Source organism: Triturus cristatus, chromosome 7 (genome assembly GCF_964204655.1).
Source record: "Triturus cristatus chromosome 7, aTriCri1.1, whole genome shotgun sequence".
Lineage (NCBI taxonomy): Eukaryota > Metazoa > Chordata > Amphibia > Caudata > Salamandridae > Triturus > Triturus cristatus.
In genome coordinates, this window is record NC_140590.1 from 1,094,106,367 (window position 1) to 1,094,128,179 (window position 21,813).

The 21,813-nt window shown below is 38.6% G+C and overlaps 1 protein-coding gene across 2 annotated transcripts in view; it reads right to left on the reverse strand.

Annotated features, from left to right (window-relative positions):
- LOC146811149 (uncharacterized) overlaps positions 1-21,813 on the reverse strand; it is a 244,954-nt gene that overhangs the window by 68,048 nt on the left and 155,093 nt on the right. For both annotated transcript variants that reach the window (XM_085618215.1, XM_085618213.1), the window contains exon 8: positions 17,066-17,135. In XM_085618215.1, coding sequence (XP_085474341.1) covers positions 17,109-17,135 — 27 coding nt within the window. In that variant the 3' untranslated portion in view covers positions 17,066-17,108. The remainder of the gene's footprint in view (positions 1-17,065; positions 17,136-21,813) is intronic.

A 21,813-nucleotide genomic window follows, 5' to 3' on the forward strand; every position in this document is an offset into this window, starting at 1 on the left:
GGTACGCGTACTATAAAAAAAAAAAAAAAAAAATCTGGAAATAAATTTTACATGTTTATTTTAAAAAATATATATAAAAAAAATATTTAAGGATTTTAAAAATTTAACCATAGTCTTTATAAAAGGTTAGAACATTAAATTAAAAATATGTTTAAAAAAATAGAAAAAAAAAAAAAATAGCATTTAAAAAACCTTGCAAATTCACTGAAAAAACCATGGGTTTCACACACGTTATAGTTAGGAATTAGCATTTAAAAAAACTTGCAAATTCACTGAAAAAACCATGGGTTTCACACACGTTATAGTTAGGAATTAGCATTTAAAAAACCTTAGAAATTCACTGAAAAAACCATAGGTTTCACACACGTTATAGTTAGGAATTAGCATTTAAAAAACCTTAGAAATTCACTGAAAAAACCATAGGTTTCACACACGTTATAGTTAGGAATTAGCATTTAAAAAACCTTAGAAATTCAGTGAAAAAACCATAGGTTTCACACATGTTATAGTTAGCTGGACATTTTACTCGTAAAAAACCAATGAAATTGCCCCGTTATAGTTAGTTCAGCTAACTATAACTCGCGCGCCCGCAATGCACTGCTGATGACGTCACATATTACATCACTCATGACATGGTCAGTGACATCACTCATGACATCACTGATGACATCTCAAATGACATCACTGATGACATCACTGATGACATAATCCTTGTGATAGAGTGGCAGACCTCCTCTCACCCTAATATAACCTTTGATACACACATTCAAAAATAGAGACTAAAATTTTCAAAACAATGGACATACCAATACCAGTTACAACAACCTCTTCAGTAATTCTAAGATCCACATACACATCCACTCATTCACCAACAGTCCTATACAGTCACTCATACATGTACTCACTCATCATATGTACTCATACACCTATACATCCTGTTACACAATGCCACTCATCCATAGAGTTACTCACACACATAGTCACTCATGCTAATAAAGAATCAAACATACATTCACCTGCATATACAGTTATACACACACCACCACACTTACTTCTACGGAAACTTACACATACTTAGTCTTTTAAACAATCACTTATAGAAACACATACTTATTCATACAGGAACTCTTTCAATCTCTCCCTCTCACATATACTCACATATATACACCAATAGTCACATATACTAGTTTAAAACATATGTAGTTACTCCTGAAGACACTATTGAGACAGTCATTCACTCACTAACACACCCATACACACACTCATCCACCCATACAGTCCTGCACACATGCTGTGTTCAACACATACAAACAGTGAGTCACTCATTCATGCACCTATGCACTACGTAATACCCCCCACCGAACCATGCAGACACTCAGACTGATACTCAAAAAAACAACTAATAACCTATTTAGACACCCATGTAGCTACTCACCAACCCATGCAGCCACTTATACACAAAGTGAGAGACTGTCACAGATATTTATATGTTTAAACATTACTCACTAAACCATGTATTCACTATGATACACTTAAACAGTCAGTTACACAATCAATTTTTCAAAAAAAAAAAAAAGCATTTACACACTTATATACCCATTTATTCTTCCATCGACCTTGAGATATACATATATAAAACATATTTAATTTTCAGAAAAACACACATTCACTGGATGATGTCATCAGTGATGTCATCAGTGATGTCATTTGAGATGTCATCAGTGATGTCATGAGTGATGTCACTGACCATGTCATGAGTGATGTAATATGTGACGTCATCAGCAGTGCATTGCGGGCGCGCGAGTTATAGTTAGCTGAACTAACTATAACGGGGCAATTTCATTGGTTTTTTACGAGTAAAATGTCCAGCTAACTATAACATGTGTGAAACCTATGGTTTTTTCACTGAATTTCTAAGGTTTTTTAAATGCTAATTCCTAACTATAACGTGTGTGAAACCTATGGTTTTTTCAGTGAATATATATATAGATAGATATTACCTACTGGCAGACGCCAGTAGGTAGTTATTGTTAGGACCTATTTTCCATAGGAAATCCGCAACATTCTATTTGGAAAAACATTGGCGCCGATTGATGAATCTTCGCGAAATTTTCCAAACTTTTGGCCAGCTCCGGTCCGCTCCGGTTCAGAAAATTTCACTGTGATTCGTGAAGCGGGGGCCGAGAAAAAAGGGGGTCCCAAAACGCATTTTCCCCATGCATTTTCCCATAGGACCTGTTGACGCAGCTACAGCCGAACTGCTCAACGGAAATACACCAAATTTGGCAAAGAGGTAGTCCTCAGTTCAGACTTGTGCCTTTTGCTTAAATGGTGTAAATCCGTTCAGTAGTTCCTGAGAAAATTAGAGTTAAAAAGATAGATATATCTGGGCGGAGCCTAACCACACATCTCATCGTGAGATCTGATTGGCTGTCAGTACTTCATCCAAGAAGTGTTGGCAGCCATCTTGGGACCAATATACATGATAGCGCCTCATTAAAAAGCATTGCACTTAATAGAAGGTTTTAAGACTTTAGTTACATTATAATTCATTTGTTGATGGTACCATACTCATTTTAGGAATTGTGGTGTGTTCTAAGGTGATTTTACATGTGAAAAAGCCTTCTGCTTTGATATCATGAATCATGTTTGAGAGAAAACTATTTTCTCATGCTTTTCCCACAGAGGTTTGGAAGGTGATCTATAAACTAAACTGAGAGCATATTTCTGAAAATTCACATTATCTTTCTCAGTCATGTGAGAATGAAGTCTGACATTCTCAGTAAAACATGTACATCCAACAAGTGCAGAGACTGCCAGTTGATTCCTTTGTGTTCTACTGTGGCTTCCCAGAGTGTTCTAAAGAACAACAAGAGCGCTAACAGTCCTGCTTATGACAAATGTATTGCACACCTGAAGCCATCTTGATTGGAATAAAGTGGTAACTCTTTAAACATTTAATTTAAAAAGGAACAAAATGAGGGGGTTCATTTTGCAATAGAAAGTATGATTAGTGCTGCAGAAATACAAATTAGGGCACATTTTGAGTGACTTCTCAAATCCTCTTGTATTTCATTAAAAAATTCTGACATGCAGACTGAAACATGCACTTTCAATTCCAGCAGAAGACTTCCCTGGTGAGCAGTAGCTTTACTACAGTGATCTAATGAGCAGCTAGAGTGCTAACATTCTGAATTTATGGCAACTGTGTGACACATCTGAATGCCTTCTTGATGGAATCAAAGTAAAAAACTGAAAGCATTTCCTACTGAGGAGACTGCAGTAAATGAGGAAATTAGGTAACTTCATAACAAATAAATCTCCCAAGATGGCCACCAGAGACAAAAGAGCCCAAATGCAGCACAAATACCACCCAGATGTAGCCCACATGTAGCCCAATGACAGAAGTGTGCAGTTTTATATAGTGCAGACTTGTCAGGTATTGGAGTGCTTTACATGAGCATTGGTTACATCACACAAGATCAAATTCATTTGGGTTGTAGACATGGGGAGATTAAGTGATTTGACCAGAATCACAGAATGTTGAGCTGAAGCAGAAACTCCAACCTGGTTCCCCAGTTGCAAAGTCTGCAGCTCTGGAAGTAACACCACATCCTCTCCCCTAAGTGCAACATTTAATCAAGTGGTCAACTGGATAAAAAACATAAAGATTACAAATAATTTAAAAGTTCTTTGTCACTATTTGAAAACTCAGAAAACATGTCCTCATTTTAGTTTCTTAGAGCACTAACCATAATTTTGATGCAAATAAGACACTCTCATATATGTTATTTCTAAAGGAAATGCTCTAGGTATTACAGTTTTGATTACATCAAGATGACGTCAGGCGTTCCACACTTTTGTAATAAATATAGAATGTTAGCAATCTAGTTGTTCATTGGGATACTGTTGAGAGGAGAGGCCAGGGGCACGGACTCTGAAAATTGAAGGCAGGTAGGAGAGTGCAGAGGCAACAGTTTGACCACACTGGGCAGGCAGAAAGGGCAGTGGCAGCACAACAGACTATGGAGGGCAGTGGAAAGGGGGGCAGGGACAACAAACCAACTATACAGGACTGGCAAGAGAGGCTGTGGCAATATAATAGACCATTGTGGGCAGAAGGAAGAGGCAGTGGTAGAACAACCATACATGCCAACAGACCCGTTTCAGCCAGGAAACTTCCAATGTTTTTAAGCTCAAATGTGCTTTATTTGATCTGTCTCCTGTCTACAATCTCCTCTTTTTCAATGTAACTCAAAGGGGAAAATCAATACCCCAGTTTTTATCAAAATCTCCCTCTTACCAAGTTAAAAATGTTTGCAAGTATGGTACATTGGCTAATGGTAGGCAGGAGGAATTGGGGTAGGGACATGGACTCGGATAACAGAGGACAGGAGGGACATGGAGAGGTGCAGCAGCACAATACACCACACAGGGCATGCGGGACGGGAGTGCAGCACAACAATCCATAGAAAGCAATAGGGAGGGGACAGGACCATGCACATGGACAACAGAGAACAGAGGGGAAAGAGGCAATGGTTGCTAACTGACCATAATGGACAGACAGGAGAGAAAGCTGCAGCATAACAGACCATAAAGGGCAGGAGGGACGAATCAGGGGCATTACAATGGACAGACAAGCCATAAGGGAGGGAATAGGGATCTGCATATGGAAACAGAGGGCTGGGGGCAAGGGGGCAGGGCAGGAGCAGCAAGATGACCATGGAGGTCAGGCAGGATGGGCACTAGAAACAAGACACACCATGGAGAGCAACAGTGAGACTATGATGGCATACACACAGACCATGGAGGGAAGGTAGGAGGGGGTCAGGGGCAGCTAGCTGACTATACAGGGAAGGTTGGAGGGGCCATGGCAGCACAGAAGACCATGCATGGCAAGCGGGAGGGTTAGTGGCAGCACAATGGCTATGATAGGCAAGAAGGAGGGTGCAGGAGCATGCACAAAGGACCATGGAGGATGGAATGGGAGGGTCAGGACCTGGGCACAGACAAGAGAGTTCAGGGGAAGGAGCCTCACAACAGACCACGCGGGGCAGGCAGGAGGAGCAGTTGCAGCACAACAGACCAGGGAGGGCAGAAGGGCGTGGCAGTAAAATAGACCATGGAGGACAGGAGGAAGGGGATAGGGGCATGGCATATGGACAGGCAGGGTGGAGGTGGCAGGGACAGGTTACAGTCATCTGACAATGCTAGGCAGGTGGGAGGGGAGTGGCAGCTCAACAGAACACTCAGAGTAGATAGGAGTGGCAGGTCCAAGGAACATGGTGGGCAAAAAGGATGGAGCAGGGGCATGCACAAAGACATCGGAGAGCAGGGGGAAGGAGAATAGGGGCAGCAAGCTAAGCACAGAGGCTAAGCAGGAGGTCAATGATGGGCCATAAAATTGGGCAATGGAGGGCAGGAGGAGTGGACTGGTACATCATGCTAAATGGAGTGCAGTGGCAGCACATCAGACCATGCATGGCAGGAGGGAGGAGGCTAGTCCATGGATTCAGACAACAGAGGATAGGGAGGAGGTGGATGGGGCAGCAAGCTAACTGTTCAGAGAAGGTGGGTATTATGAACTTTATTGTTTTTAAAATGTGTGTCTGTGCGAACTACTTAAAATATGAACAAGTATGCAGCATAATCTCACTTTTATTCAGGAAGAAGAGGACGTTTGTGACTGTGACTCCGGGCTCACTTGGCAGAAACACCCCCTGACCCTCCACCCCCCATCGCAAAATGTAATGACCGTGAAAAGGGTAGGTGGACGCAGATTTGAAAATTGAAAATGAAAACTAGATATAGTATATGGTATAAACTATGCACCAAAAAGTGTGATATAAGGTGAACCAGGGCGTGAAATATAATATGCAATACATTGTGCGCAATGATAGATTCATTGGAGAGCGCGAGATAGCACAGGCACTAGCGCGTGCTATTGGATATGCGCCTTGGAGTGTAATATGCACAGGGCAGTGTTGTGTAACCTAACTAGTCTCTGAAGTTGTAATCTAAAATATGTGCTGGGGAGTGTAACGTTGCATATGCACTGTGACAAAGATATGGGGCCCGATTCACAGAACTAACTTAAGACAAAATCCTAAACTTACTACCATTTTGGTATTCACAGAAGGCACTTACTCATTTTGGTATTCACAGAAGGCACTTACTCATTTCGATATTCACAGAAGTTAGGAGTCCTAACTTTAGGACTCCTAAATGCCTTCTGTGAATACCGAAAGTCTTAAATTTAGGATTTTTCGCAGTATAGTTTTAGTATAATTAGGACTCCTAATTTTAGGACTCCTAAATGCCTTCTGTGAATACCGAAAGTCTTAAAATTAGGATTTTTCTCAATTTAGTAGTCCTAAATTTAGGACTCCTAAGTTTAGGACTCCTAAATGCCTTCTGTGAATACCGAAAGTCTTAAAATTAGGATTTTTCTCAGTTTAGTAGTAGTATAGTTAGGACTCCTAACTTTAGGACTCCTAAATGCCTTCTGTGAATACCGAAAGTCTTAAAATTAGGATTTTTCTCAATTTAGTAGTCCTAAGTTTAGGACTCCTAAGTTTAGGATTCCTAAATGCCTTCTGTGAATACCGAAAGTCTTAAAATTAGGATTTTTCTCAGTTTAGTAGTAGTATAGTTAGGACTCCTAACTTTAGGACTCCTAAATGCCTTCTGTGAATACCGAAAGTCTTAAAATTAGGATTTTTCTCAATTTAGTAGTATCAGAACGGCCACAGGGCGCGTTTACACAGTGGTGAAGGGAGGGGACGGGGCCTGAGGTGACGTGTGCACACACGCCCTGTGGCGCGTTTTAAGTTGGGGAAATACTTCCTTTTCAATCCTGAGGGACCCTGGGGGCCAACTAGCCCACCAGGTGCTTCCAGTAAGTGCCACTACTCTGCGTTGCAGAGAGGTGGTGCAGGCCGTGTCCCTTTTTACACCTCTCTACAATGGCGCTTACTGGACGTACCTAGTGGGCTATTTTGCTCCTAGGGACCCTCTGGATTCAAGGGGACTTAATCTCCCAACTTAAAACGGCCACAGGGCGTGTTTACACAGTGGGGAAGGGAGGGGACGGGGCCTTAGGTGACGTGTGCACACACGCCCTATGGCACATTTTAAGTTGGGGAATGAATTCCCCTTCAATCCTGAGGACCCTGGGGGCTAACGGCCACAGGGCGTGTTTACACAGTGGTGAAGGGAGGGGACAGGGCCTGATTTAACGTGTGCAAACACGCCCTGTGGCGCATTATAAGAGGTAGTTTTAATCCCCTGCCCTATTATATACTAGGGGCTTACAGAGGAGGTCATGCTAATCACAGGGGGACCCCAACGCATAGTGTTCCCTAGTGTTTGTAGGTGTTTTCACTGTTTTCTGAGTGTCTTTTAACATAGCACTGGCTCTAGGACTGGTTAGTCAGACTCATTTACCACCAGTATCTGTCTGAAAAAGTTGAGGGTACAGGATGATTTTGCAACAAGGCTTCTGCACGTTATCCTTCTTCCTGCACTTTTCTTCGTCTTTGAGGACTTCTCTTGCTTCTTTCTGCATTTCTTTTTTTTTCTTTCTGTGCGTTTTTTCTTGTTTCTTCACATGTCCTATCTCTGTAGGCATAGTTAGAAATTAGCATTTAAAAAACCTTTGAAATTCACTGAAAAAAACATAGGTTTCAGGCACGTTATTGTTAGGAATTAGCATTTAAAAAACCTTAGAAATTCACTGAAAAACCATAGATTTCAGGGGTGTTATAGTTAGCTGGACTTTTCACACGTACAAAACCATTGAAATTCCCACGTTATAGTTAGCTCAGCTAACTATAACTCACGCGCCCACAATGCACTAATGATGACGTCACATATTACATCACTCATGACATGTCAGTGACATCACTGATGACATCTCAAATGACATCACTGATGACATCACTGATGACATCATCCTTGTGATAGAGTGGCAGACCTCCTCTCCCCCTAATATAACCTTTGATACACACATTCAAAAATAGAAACTAAAATTTTCAAAACAATGGACATATCAATACCAGTTACAACAACCTATTCAGTAATTCTAAGATCCACATACACATCCACTCATTCACCAACAGTCCTATACAGTCACTCATACATGTACTCCCTCATCATATGTACTCATACACCTATACATCCTGTTACACAACGCCACTCATCCATAGAGTTACTCACACACATAGTCACTCATGCTAATAAAGAATCAAACATTCATTTACTTGCATATACAGTTACACACATACCACCACACTTACTTCAACAGAAAATTACACATACTTAGTCTTTTAAACAACCACTTATAGAAACACATACTTATTCATACAGGAACTGTTCCAATCTCTCATTCTCACATATACTCACTTATATAGACCAATAGTCACACATACTAATTTAAAACATATGTAGTTACTCATAAAGAAACTATTGAGACAGTCATTCACTCACTAACACACCCATGCACACACTTATCAACCCATACAGTCCTGCACACATGCTGTCTTCAACACATACAGTGAGTCACTCCTTCATGCACCTATGCACTATATAATACCCCCACCGAACCATACAGACACTCAGACACTCATACTGATACTCAAAAAACCAACTAATTACCTATATAGACACTCATGTAGCTACTCACGTACCCATGCAGCCACTTATACACAAAGTGAGAGACTGATACAGATATTTACATATTTAAACATTACTCACTAAGCCATGTATTCACTAAGATACACTTAATCAGTCAGTTATACAATACATTTTTCAAAAACAAATCATCCATTTAGACACTTATATACCATTTATTCTTCCATCGACGTTGAGATATACATATATAACAACATATGTAATATTCAGAAAAACACATATTCACTGGATGATATCATCAGTGATGTCATCAGTGATGTCATTTGAGATGTCATCAGTGATGTCATGAGTGATGGCACTGACCATGTCATGAGCGATGTAATATGTGAAGTCATCAGTAGTGCATTGTGGGCGCGCAAGTTATAGTTAGCTGAACTAACTATAACGGGGGAATTTCAATGGTTTTGTATGAGTGAAAAGTCCAGCTAACTATAACGCCCCTGAAACCTATGTTTTTTTCAGTGAATTTCTAAGGTTTTTTAAATTCTAATTCCTAACTATAACGTGCCTGAAACCTATGTTTTTTTTCACTGAATATATACATACATACATACATATCTAAACCCTCCCCGGGGGAAGAATTACATTTTATCTGCCAGGAGAGGAGACAAACCTTACGGCCACGAGCTCAACAAATGAACAACGCAGATGATTTTCCAACTACAAGCGCAGGCAGAGGCGAAAAGCAGACAAGAGGCACGCGCAGACCATACAGAAGAGGTGGCAGAAGAAATTGGTAATACCTACACAACAACTAAATGATAACAACAATACTATAATCAATCTGTCAAATATCAGTTTGACGAATCAAGAAATGAACATGTTAAATCTAGGACTTTCATATGCTCATAAAGTGAACTTTGACTATGCTACAACAAGATTGGACATCTACAAAGGTGTCAGAAAATTGAAATTAAAAAAATATTACTATCTTATGAAAACCAAAAAAGATAATGATGACAAAAAAAAGGTAACTGAAGTAAATCAAATGTCTAATGATGGAAGCAGCAGTTCATGCATGTCACAAAGTGATCAAACACTCCTTCGGACAATGGAAGACCTATGGAACGAAAATGTTAGCAGTTCGGCAAATAACACTGATTTTGAAACAAGACAAACTGACAATATGAGAGAAATTATATCTACTCCATTTAGAACAAAATCTACCTTCAACCCAATCATGATGAGAGACTCGATTGACTTATTCCATGAATCAACAACAGCAGATATAAAAAAACTAAACAAAAGTGTGGCAGGCAAAATAACCACCTCCAATAACAAAGACTTGCAATACAGAAACCTAATCAAAAAATTGAAAGAAAATGATGATGTTGTAATACACAGTAGCGATAAAGGTGGTAACATTGTGCTATGGCCTAGAAACATGTATGACAAAGAAGCATACAGTCAACTATATATGAAATATAATATGCAATACATTGTGCGCAATGATAGATTCATTGGAGAGCGCGAGATAGCACAGGCACTAGCGCGTGCTATTGGATATGCGCCTTGGAGTGTAATATGCACAGGGCAGTGTTGTGTAACCTAACTAGTCTCTGAAGTTGTAATCTAAAATATGTGCTGGGGAGTGTAACGTTGCATATGCACTGTGACAAAGATATGGGGCCCGATTCACAGAACTAACTTAAGACAAAATCCTAAACTTACTACCATTTTGGTATTCACAGAAGGCACTTACTCATTTTGGTATTCACAGAAGGCACTTACTCATTTCGGTATTCACAGAAGTTAGGAGTCCTAACTTTAGGACTCCTAAATGCCTTCTGTGAATACCGAAAGTCTTAACTTTAGGATTTTTCACAGTATAGTTTTAGTATAATTAGGACTCCTAATTTTCGGACTCCTAAATGCCTTCTGTGAATACCGAACGTCTTAAAATTTGGATTTTTCTCAATTTAGTAGTCCTAAGTTTAGGACTCCTAAGTTTAGGACTCCTAAATGCCTTCTGTGAATACCGAAAGTCTTAAAATTAGGATTTTTCTCAGTTTAGTAGTAGTATAGTTAGGACACCTAACTTTAGGACTCCTAAATGCCTTCTGTGAATACCGAAAGTCTTAAAATTAGGATTTTTCTCAATTTAGTAGTCCTAAATTTAGGACTCCTAAGTTTAGGACTCCTAAATGCCTTCTGTGAATACCGAAAGTCTTAAAATTAGGATTTTTCTCAGTTTAGTAGTAGTATAGTTAGGACTCCTAACTTTAGGACTCCTAAATGCCTTCTGTGAATACCGAAAGTCTTAAAATTAGGATTTTTCTCAATTTAGTAGTATCAGAACGGCCACAGGGCGCGTTTACACAGTGGTGAAGGGAGGGGACGGGGCCTGAGGTGACGTGTGCAAACACGCCCTGTGGCGCGTTTTAAGTTGGGGAAATACTTCCCTTTCAATCCTGAGGGACCCTGGGGGCCAACTAGCCCACCAGGTGCTTCCAGTAAGTGCCACTACTCTGCGTTGCAGAGAGGTGGTGCAGGCCGTGTCCCTTTTTACACCTCTCTGCAATGGCGCTTACTGGACGTACCTAGTGTGCTATTTTGCTCCTAGGGACCCTCTGGATTCAAGGGGACTTAATCTCCCAACTTAAAACGGCCACAGGGCGTGTTTACACAGTGGGGAAGGGAGGGGACGGGGCCTTAGGTGACGTGTGCACACACGCCCTATGGCACATTTTAAGTTGCTCATAAAGTGAACTTTGACTATGCTACAACAAGATTGGACATCTACAAAAAAAATTGAAATTAAAAAAATATTACTATCTTATGAAAACCAAAAAAGATAATGATGACAAAAAAAAGGTAACTGAAGTAAATCAAATGTCTAATGATGGAAGCAGCAGTTCATGCATGTCACAAATTGATCAAACACTCCTTCGGACAATGGAAGAGCTATGGAACGAAAATGTTAGCAGTTCGGCAAATAACACTGATTTTGAAACAAGACAAACTGACACTATGAGAGAAATTATATCTACTCCATTTAGAACAAAATCTACCTTCAACCCAATAATGAGAGACTCGATTGACTTATTCCATGAATCAACAACAGCAGATATAAAAAAAACTAAACAAAAGTGTAGCAGGCAAAATAACCACCTCCAATAACAAAGACTTGCAATACAGAAACCTAATCAAAAAATTGAAAGAAAATGATGATGTTGTAATACACAGTAGCGATAAAGGTGGTAACATTGTGCTATGGCCTAGAAACATGTATGACAAAGAAGCATACAGTCAACTGAATGACAGATCACGTTATGAACGTAGCAATCAAGCAAAACTGTCTATGTCATACAAGGAATACTATGTGAAACTTCCTGGGTGGAAACAGGAGAGTCTAATCACAAGAGAATAATATAAATACCTTAGGAATGAACATCCAACTACCCCTTTAATTTACTTCATCCCAAAGATACATACAAACCGAGATAATCCCCCTGGCAGCCCTATCATCTCAGCCATGGATGGATTATTAGAACATACTACTAGATATATTGACTTTTTCCTTCAAGACTTTGTCAAAGACCTACCCAGCTATGTTCGGGATACAAGCGATTTTTTAAGACAAATTTCTGAATTTGAGTGGCAAGACGATTATCTGATGATGGCATTGGATGTAACCTCGTTATACACGAGTATTGAACACATGGATGGTATAGCAGCAATAAAACACTATCTGTCTAGGAGATCTATCTCATTGAAATGTCATAGCAATATGTTAATTGACATGATAATATTCTGTTTACACAACAACATATTCATGTTCAATAGCCAACTATATCGACAGACGAGAGGAGTCGCCATGGGAGCCAGTTTCTCTCCTAGTTACGCATGCTTACATATGGGTAAGTGGGAGGAACTGGCTCTCATGGACGTACATAAACATAATATGGTGACTAATGTAAAAATGTGGCGACGTTACATTGATGACCTTTTTATAATATGGCAGGGAACAGAAAGTGAAGCCCATGAATTTGTGCAAAATCTTAACATCAATGATATCAATCTCAAATTTACGGCCACTATAAGCTCTAGTTCTGTGGAATTTTTAGACACCCAGGTATTTGTTGACAATCACAAAATTCAAACCAGATTATTTAGGAAGAAAACTGCAGGCAATTCAACGCTTCACGCAAGCAGTATGCATACAAAACATCTTGTCAACAGTATACCGTATGGTGAAATGTTACGACTGCGAAGAATATGCAGTAATAACAATGACTTGGTGGCAGCTCTGAAAGAGAGCAAAGGTAGATTCCTACAGAGAGGGTACCAGGAAAGAACAATAGACAGAGCCATTGAAAGGTCATGCGAGAAAAGTAGAAATTACATTTTAAAAGTAAAAGAAAAAGGAACAGAGGAGGATACAAAAACACAAGGGGCTGCAGATTTTTGTATGATTTTAAAGTATAATAATCAGCACAAAGAGATTAAGAAAATTATTCACAAAAATTGGGCGATGGTACTATGTGACCCTGTTATAGGCCCTCTAGTGCCTCGAAGTGTCCCCATCACCTATAGTAGAGCACCATCAACCAGGGACAAAGTCGTCAAGACAAATCCTGAAATCATTGACAGAAGCAGCTGGCTACAAATGAGAAGGGGATTTTTTAGATGTAAAACGTGCAAGGCGTGCACACATGGTATTAATAAAAACACTTATAACACCCCTTTCAGCGATAGGGAATACAAAATAGACAAATTACTAACATGTAAAACGGAGTTTGCTGTGTATGTGTTGCAGTTCACTTGTGCCTGCAATACGTAGGCAGCACTGTGTTGCAGGTGCATCAACGCATTCTTCAGCACTTACGTGCCATAACAAATCAAGATAACACATATCCTGTGGCACGTCACTTTAAAGAGAAACACTACTCCGACAACACAGCCCTCAAATACTTTGTTGTAGACTCAGTACCACCTAGCAGACGAGGAGGAGACAGTATCACTAAACTGAGAAGATCTACATACATGTCTAAGTTGAAAACTATCACTGTATTATTAGTAAAATTTGCAAGTTAAGAAACACAATGGCAAGAATTAGAAACTGCATAAAAACACTAATTAATGCTTTAAATTGATTCCTTTAAAATGGGGTATACATATTAATATGTATATATTTTAAGTATTTATTTATATATTTATGTATTTATATATTTATCTATATTGTATTGTATTGATATTGTATTTATATATGCCGTAACTTATTGGAATCTGCACATTGCACTTTAAAGCTGCTAAATAGGTTAACCATGTTGAGGTATTCCGGTATCCATAGATATCTTCCTTAAATCATGTAAGAGACTTTCAAAATAGAAAATTATTGAATATGTCTGTAAGATCATAGAGAACTTAGATGCTATCCTTTATGGTTTTAGGTTGCTGATATGCCCAACTCTCATTGCACTTAAGCACATTGCACTTTTTGTACATACAATGCACGGTTTTGCACAGCATAATTTTGCACAACATACTTTGTTGACACGTAGGGGTCCGGACTGTCTGATTATATATTGTGTGCAAACAGGGATTTAACCCTATAAAATGTGACAATGCAATCAGTATGGGATATAAATATCATTTACTATCTGTAACAGGAAGTATAAAAGAAATATATATAACTTTGATTGCCAATGAGGCATCCATTGTGTGTATAATTTTAAGTAGAATTTTAAACACTGGGTTTACAAATATGCCGATTACGATAACACAATGATGTCTGTCTTTTATGTCTGTCTTTTATATCTATGACCATGTGATGTTCCCAAAGTGTTGTGCATGACTTTAAATAAGACACGTAATGTGATCAAGGCTCTACGGAGCTGAAACGCGTTATGGCGACGGTGGAATAAACACTTTCTAGCACCAGTCTGGGTCCGTGTCCGTCATTTGGTAAAGAAACGATACCTACAGCGGAATCCACGTTATATATATATATAAATATATATATATATATATATATATATATGAAGAAGTATAATGAATGGAGTCAGATTCCGACAGCCTCAAGGATTTTTGTTCTATGAACACTTAGCGATATGGATCAGAATCTGCTTAAACAATGACAGACTGATACCACAGATTATTCAATGAAATCAATAAACACACTCATTATTCATGCCGATTGTTGGCAACAACTGAGAAGATCTAGGATTTAGAAAACTCCTTGGAAAAATATCAAGAAAAAGAAGAGGGGAAAAAAAGCCTTTGAGCAACTAGAGAAAAAAATTAGAAAAGCATGAAAAAGAAGCACAACTTCAAAAATGTAAAACATTCAACACAACACAGACTACACTACTGGAAGAATTTCACTTTTTCCAGATGATTTGATGCAATTTATAGCAGACAAACAATGGATCAAATGCAGGATAATAGTAGACCCCCGTCAAGCTTAGAAAGCTCTGAAGTCAGTTCAGGGGATGAATGACCAGTTACAATGCAGTTAAAATTGTGTTTGCCCAGAGAAATGCGCCTCTTCCGAATGATAATTTGAGGGGAGGCAAGAGAGCTCCAACTACTGGAAATCAAAAAGAACAAGGGGGAGCAGCAAAAGTCAAAGACAAAAGTGTCAGAGGTACAAAGAAGTGTACAGCACAAACATATGCATTTCAGAGGATGATTTGGTAATCAACTTATCAACAAAAAGTTTGAACAATAAGTATAGAAATTTGCTAAACAAAAGGTATCACATTTTGGTCCTGTACAGAAATTAATTTCGCCACAGCAAGAGTGGCTTGATACAAATTTTGTAGAAAATGAAAATTTAAAAAATACTTTGCTATGAAAACATACATGAGAAGGTCTAGTGCTCCTCAAATATGTATAACTTTGATAACAGAAGATATTGCCCCCATGAAAGTTCTATCTAGCATAGAAATGGAGTCATGCACATCACAGAGAGTTGACCATTTGGAAGAAATATCGGATCAGGAGTATTATTAAATAATGGGAACACAAACCCATAAATTGATCATCAGTAGTTGTATCCCAAAATCAAAGTTATGCTCACAACTTCCACAAGGCAATGCATTAGATCTATTTCAGAAATTGATGGCAGAGGAATTAAAAGATATATCTCTAAAAGAGAGAAAGAACTGTTGCCAACAATGGAGAAATATGGCTGTGGAAGACTGATGGGGATTAAAAGATCTGCAAAAAGACAAGTACATTGTCATAAAAGCCTCTGATAAGGGAAGAAACATAGTGGATCACATTATATACTATGAGGAAGTAAAAAGACAGCCTACTGATCCTAACTACTATGAAAGATTGGAAGAGAATCTGATTAATAAAATCATGATGGAATTTTATAAACAACTGCAAGATTGGCATAAAATAGGGCTGCTCAAAGATGAGGAATTCCAATATTTGAAGAAGAACCAGCCCACCACACCAACGATATATATATTATTAAAGGTATAAAATCCCCCAGGGTGACAGATTGTGAGTTCCTATGATGCTTTATTTGACAATGCATTCAGGTTTGTCGATATCTTTTTGTTCCATATGTAGCAAACCTCACATCTTATATCAGGGACTTAATGGGCTTTTTAAATCACATTAATGGCATTATTTGGAAGACAGAATATATAATGCCCATAACTGCATTGTAAACCAACCAACTGCACTACAGAGAACGTTTAGGACTCATAAGAGATTCTTCTGAGGAGAAGGAGTTTGAAACTTAGGTACAAGAGATGCTTGTAAGATTTAAGACACAAGGCTATCCTGTATCTGTTTTTGTAGATGCATTGAAGAGTGAAAGAGCATGAAACAGAGAGGATTTGTTGGTGCCTAAGACTATCGAAAAGATAAACAAGAAAAAATAACAAGACACATAATGGATTTAAAACCTCTCAAACAATAATGTCCAAAAGCTACAATTTGAATATAAAATGAACAATTAGACCATTAATTATTTGGACATTTAAGCGTACATTAAAAATGAAAAAATGTGAACAAAACTGCATATTAAACCAACTAGTTGCAATAGTATTTTATTTGCCTACAGTAAATATCCAAAGGCACTGAAATGGACTGTGCCCTATTGTTGTTTTTAAGCATGATTCTTTACCACAAAGATTTATCAAAATGTTAAAGGTTGATAATTAACAGGCATTAATGGAAAAGTTAATTTTCTGTTGCATTTTTGAAAATATCATAAACTCTGCTGTGGAAAATTTGTTGTATATAATTTGATTCTGTATAAATGCATTTCCATTGTGAATTACTCGAAACATATTGCACGCAGTGTTCACTGATTTAAAACAGGAAATAACATATGTAGGTTTGTGCTGATTTTAAAGTAGGTGGAGAGAATAAGGGATGTTGTCATTTAAATAGACAATCTAATAGTTACCACTCTATGGTCCAGTTGAAGGGTCCGGCCTCTACACGTAGTCTTATATTGTCACACACGATGCAGCTGGCTGAAAAAAGAAAAAAAAAATATTTATGAAGAACAAATACCGGACTGTGCCATTTTTCCTACTTAAACCTGCAATTGTAAGTTTCTAACTGTGAGTTAGCTGCTTCAGGAATATATATATATTGCATAGTTCCAGCCTGAATCCAACTCTCTGGAATCAAGAATGGCGGACACGGACCCAGATTCGTGCTCAATTATTTTTATTTCCGGATGTCAAGACGCGTTTCAGCTCACACGAGCCTTGTTCACTCGGCATGGCAAGACATTTTTTCAGTGCTTTTAAAGTGGCAGTGCAACAGAAATCCGATGGCCACGTGACCGGCAGTACAATAAAACTGGAGAAAATACTCACAAAGTTAAGTACCTAACACATCATTCTATGTGTAGCCTCCAATGATTCAATAGATATAGATATGTAAAGATAAAATTATCCATACAAATATTTACAATAAAATGTTGAGGCAAACTAAACTTGTACATAGCGATAACCGAATGGCAGTAAAATACATCATAAAATGCTGTACGGGCTGGTAATCATAATTTCAATCAACAGTCCTGTCACATAGTAAGGTACATAAACTTAATACATTGTCCCTGTTTTTGAAAATAGGGTCGTACTGGTAAGCCACGCGGTCAACAATCAGTGCAAAAGTGTTTGAGAAGTGCAAAGTGCAAAATAAATAGTTGATTTCATAAAAAACATCAGTTACATTATGGACTATGAATCACACCAAAATGGCACCAAACAGAGTTTAAGTTCATAGCTCCATATAGTATCAAAGAGTGTTTGAGGCCAAATATGGTTTCATATGATAGGAACACTCTACAAGGAGATGTGGAAAAGGAATCTGCTGGGGGATGTGTGCCATTCTGCGTTTCAGGCTTGTTACAGTAAAATACCCGTGATTCCCTGGCATAGGAAGTAGTAGATCCATGTCAGAACAAGAGTTATGTTGGTGAAAGTCACATGGCTCAAAGACTCCCCATTATGTTTTTTTTTCAAATGGTACTGCCTCCTAGTTAGCTTAAAGTACATTTGCGGCTGATATACTTGTCTGTTGTTGCGCAGACTGGCAGGTAATAAATATGTGTATTCAGGTGGGTATAAATATGTGCAAGAGAGCATGTGCAAAAAATAGATGTATAATACATGAAAAAGGACATGTACTGCATGCATCCTATATGTTCGTATAAGATAGGTGGGCAGGATTTCTCACAAGTTCGACGCTAACTCATAGAGCAGGGATATATGAACATATAAATAAATAAATAAATAAATACGGGATTATCCATATCAAAACTATACAAAGAATATGAATAAAATCGTATGTTCATCATAAATATATAATTATATAAATGCATATATAAAATTGAGTTATTAGCTAAAATCATCCACTACAAATGGAACTTGCCTAATAAATAGTACAGTTATCTATAATAAATAGTAGCAATGTAATGTCATATGCACATTTGATATTGTCCTCACCAAGCTTTATTGTACACATAAGTAAAAATACCCAATTGTCTATCGTACTATACAATCTTAAAAACATGTATGGAGGTCTTCAGTGACATTGAGCCCATTGGGGTGCTTGGTGTCAAACTGCAGGATGTATCTGGTTTCTAGCCTCCTGAGTTTGTAATCTCTATCTCCACCCCTTCTGCTGGGAGAAATTGTGTCTATCACATAGTAGCTCAGTTCCTTGTTGTTAGATTGATGTACTTCTCTAAAGTGCCTGGCTACTGGATAAGGGCTGTCTTGGTTGGTGATAGCGCGAAGGTGTTGGAGAATATGCTTGTGTACTTGAAGTTTTGTACTCCCAATATACTTTAAGCCACACGAGCATGTGAGTACATAAACTGCGTATTCAGTTTTGCATGTTAACTGTTTTGTGATCTTATACTTTCTTTGGCAGAAACGGACAGTGTAAGATACAGTATTAACACCATGAATGCATGCTTTACATGTTTTACAATGAATAAAACCCTTGTGTGTCTGCAGCCAGGAGGTGTTTTCAATGATCTCTGGATTAGTTGTGACAAAACGGTCCCTCATGGAGGGAGCTTTGCTATGGGTGATGGACACCCTCTGAGGAAGCATGGGTCCTAACACTGGGTCATTCAGTACTAGTGGCCAACTTGATTGTATGATCTTGTGGATTTCTTTGTGCTGTCTACTGTATCCTATGATAAGGCCGAATTTCTGCATGGCATTGGGGTTTAAATCAGTTCTGGTTGCAATGGGGGTATTCACCACCTGCTTATCTCTAAGTAGATCTTTCCTGTCAAGCATCTGGGTTTTAGCTATTGCCTGGTTAATGGTTTTGGGTGAATAACCTCTTTCCAAAAACCTCTGCCTGCTCAATTCCAGTGCAATCTTAAGATCAACCTCGGTACTGCAAATCCTTTTGAGTCGAAGCATCTCACCATATGGGATGCTATTCACTAAATGTCGCGGGTGAGAACTGGTTGAGTGCAGTGTAGAATTTCCAGCCGTTTCTTTATGGTACAGGCGGGTTTGTAGTTTGTTGTTCTGTACAAATACCTGTGTGTCTAGAAAATTAACGCTAGTCTCACTGATCGTGGCTGTGAAATGCAAATTGAGGGAATTGCAGTTAATCTGTTCAACAAATTGCAAAGCCTGTTGTTTGGTCCCATGCCATACTAAAAACAAATCATCGATGAAGCGGAGCCAAATTTGTACATTGTGTTTCATAATGTTAGTGTACACCGCCTTCAGGACCAGCTCCTCCCACCAGCCCATGTGTAAGCAAGCATAGCTGGGGGAGAAGATAGCCCCCATAGCAACCCCCCTAGTTTGTTGATATTGGAGGTAGTTAAACATAAAGATGTTATTATGAAGACAAAAGTCAATCATAGAAATAAGCATCTCATTGTGTGACCTGTAAAGTGCAGATCTTTGGGACAGATAGAACTGAACTGCATTGATGCCATCATTATATTGGATACTCATGTAGAGAGCTGATACATCGAGTGCCATTAGCAAATAATCTGTACACCAATTAACATTTGTGATCTTTCTAATGAAGTCACTGGTGTCCTGCACATATGAGGGTAATGCTTTTACAAAATCTTGCAAAAAGAAATCAATATAAACGGAGGTGTTTTCAAGAAGTCTGTCCCTAGCTGTGATGATGGGACGACCTGGCGGTTTAGTGATTGTGGACCTTCGGAATAAAGTAAATGGAAGGAGTAGTTGTTTTATCTTTCTTTAAAAATTTGTACTCATCTTTACATATAAGGTCCTTTTTCCTCCACATTGTAAGTTAGTTGTGAAATGTCTGATATGTCAATTTAAGAGTTGCCATGTTCGAGTGAGTTTAGCATTCACGATCGTTGAGTTGACCAAAAGCCTCAGTTTTGCAGTCCTGCTGGGACCACAGGACTATGTTTCCCCCTTTGTCGCGGTTGCGAATGACTAGAACTTTTTTGGTTTTCAATTTAGTCATTAGTTTATGATATTTTTGATCTTGTTCACAATAATGTCGTTTGGCCATGTTGACTGACCTGTTGAGTTTTTTAATTTTGGTAGTCACTATATCATGGAACGCATCGATGTATTCGTGTAGTGCGATAGGTGTGAAGGTGGATTTGGGCCTGAAGTGGGTGAATTTACTCTTTTCTATAACTATGCCAGTCGTGTTCAAACCAGGGGTAGATGTGAGTTCTTGGCTGGGATTGTCATCCCAAAGGTCCTCTAACTCCCGAACAAGGGAGAGATCCGCCATAGAAACCTCCGACTGGCTAGATGAATCCACACTGGTATTGCTGAGATTTTGCTTGCCTTGTGCATTTTTGAGGATATGATATTTTGTAAGCTTAATATATATATACCCATATACCCATAAGTCCTCCCACAAAAAGGAGTTAGGTCACACTCACAAGAGGTTGTAAATAAGTTCCTTATTTTATTTTTATATTTGTTTCAAAGATAAACGCATTTCTGTCTCCCCTAAGATACAAATATATATGTATAGATATTAATTTATTTTTAATTCATCTATTATTTTTCTACTGGTGTTTCATGGCTTTGGGTAACATTGTAGTATATATATGTTATATGTGTGCTCTGTTTCACTACAGGGGAATCTACTGGTTTCAGCTGCAATACCTGATTTCCTAGGATTCGTCGCTGGTGGTGAGTGAAGTCAGGGTGCCAATAGGAATTGGGACGCCACTGGTGTTTGGTCGAACCCCTCACTGTATGGGTAACCGCATCGGACCTCGATTCCCAGCATGCAGCGGATCTTAGGCCAGCACGGTGAACAATGCAGTAAAGCAAAGGAGGAGCCAAAAAACATCGCAATAATGGGAGTGGCTACAACTGTATCACAAGATTTAAACCAGCCCCAGGCGAAAGAACCTTCTTGGAAACCAGGCACTGATGACAGCCTAAGCAGCTGAAACGTGTTTGCCACAGCGTTTCCTGAATCGTGCATACAACGCGCTGCAACAATTTGCTGAAATAAATCCCGTTGTCCTTCCCATGGTGTGTCGGTCTCATTCTTATCTGGGTTGAGCTTTGGACTTTATAAATATATATACACATATATATGTATGTATGTATATATATATATATATATATATATATATATATATATATATATATATATATATATATATATTACCTACTGGCGGTCGCCAGTAGGTAGTTATAG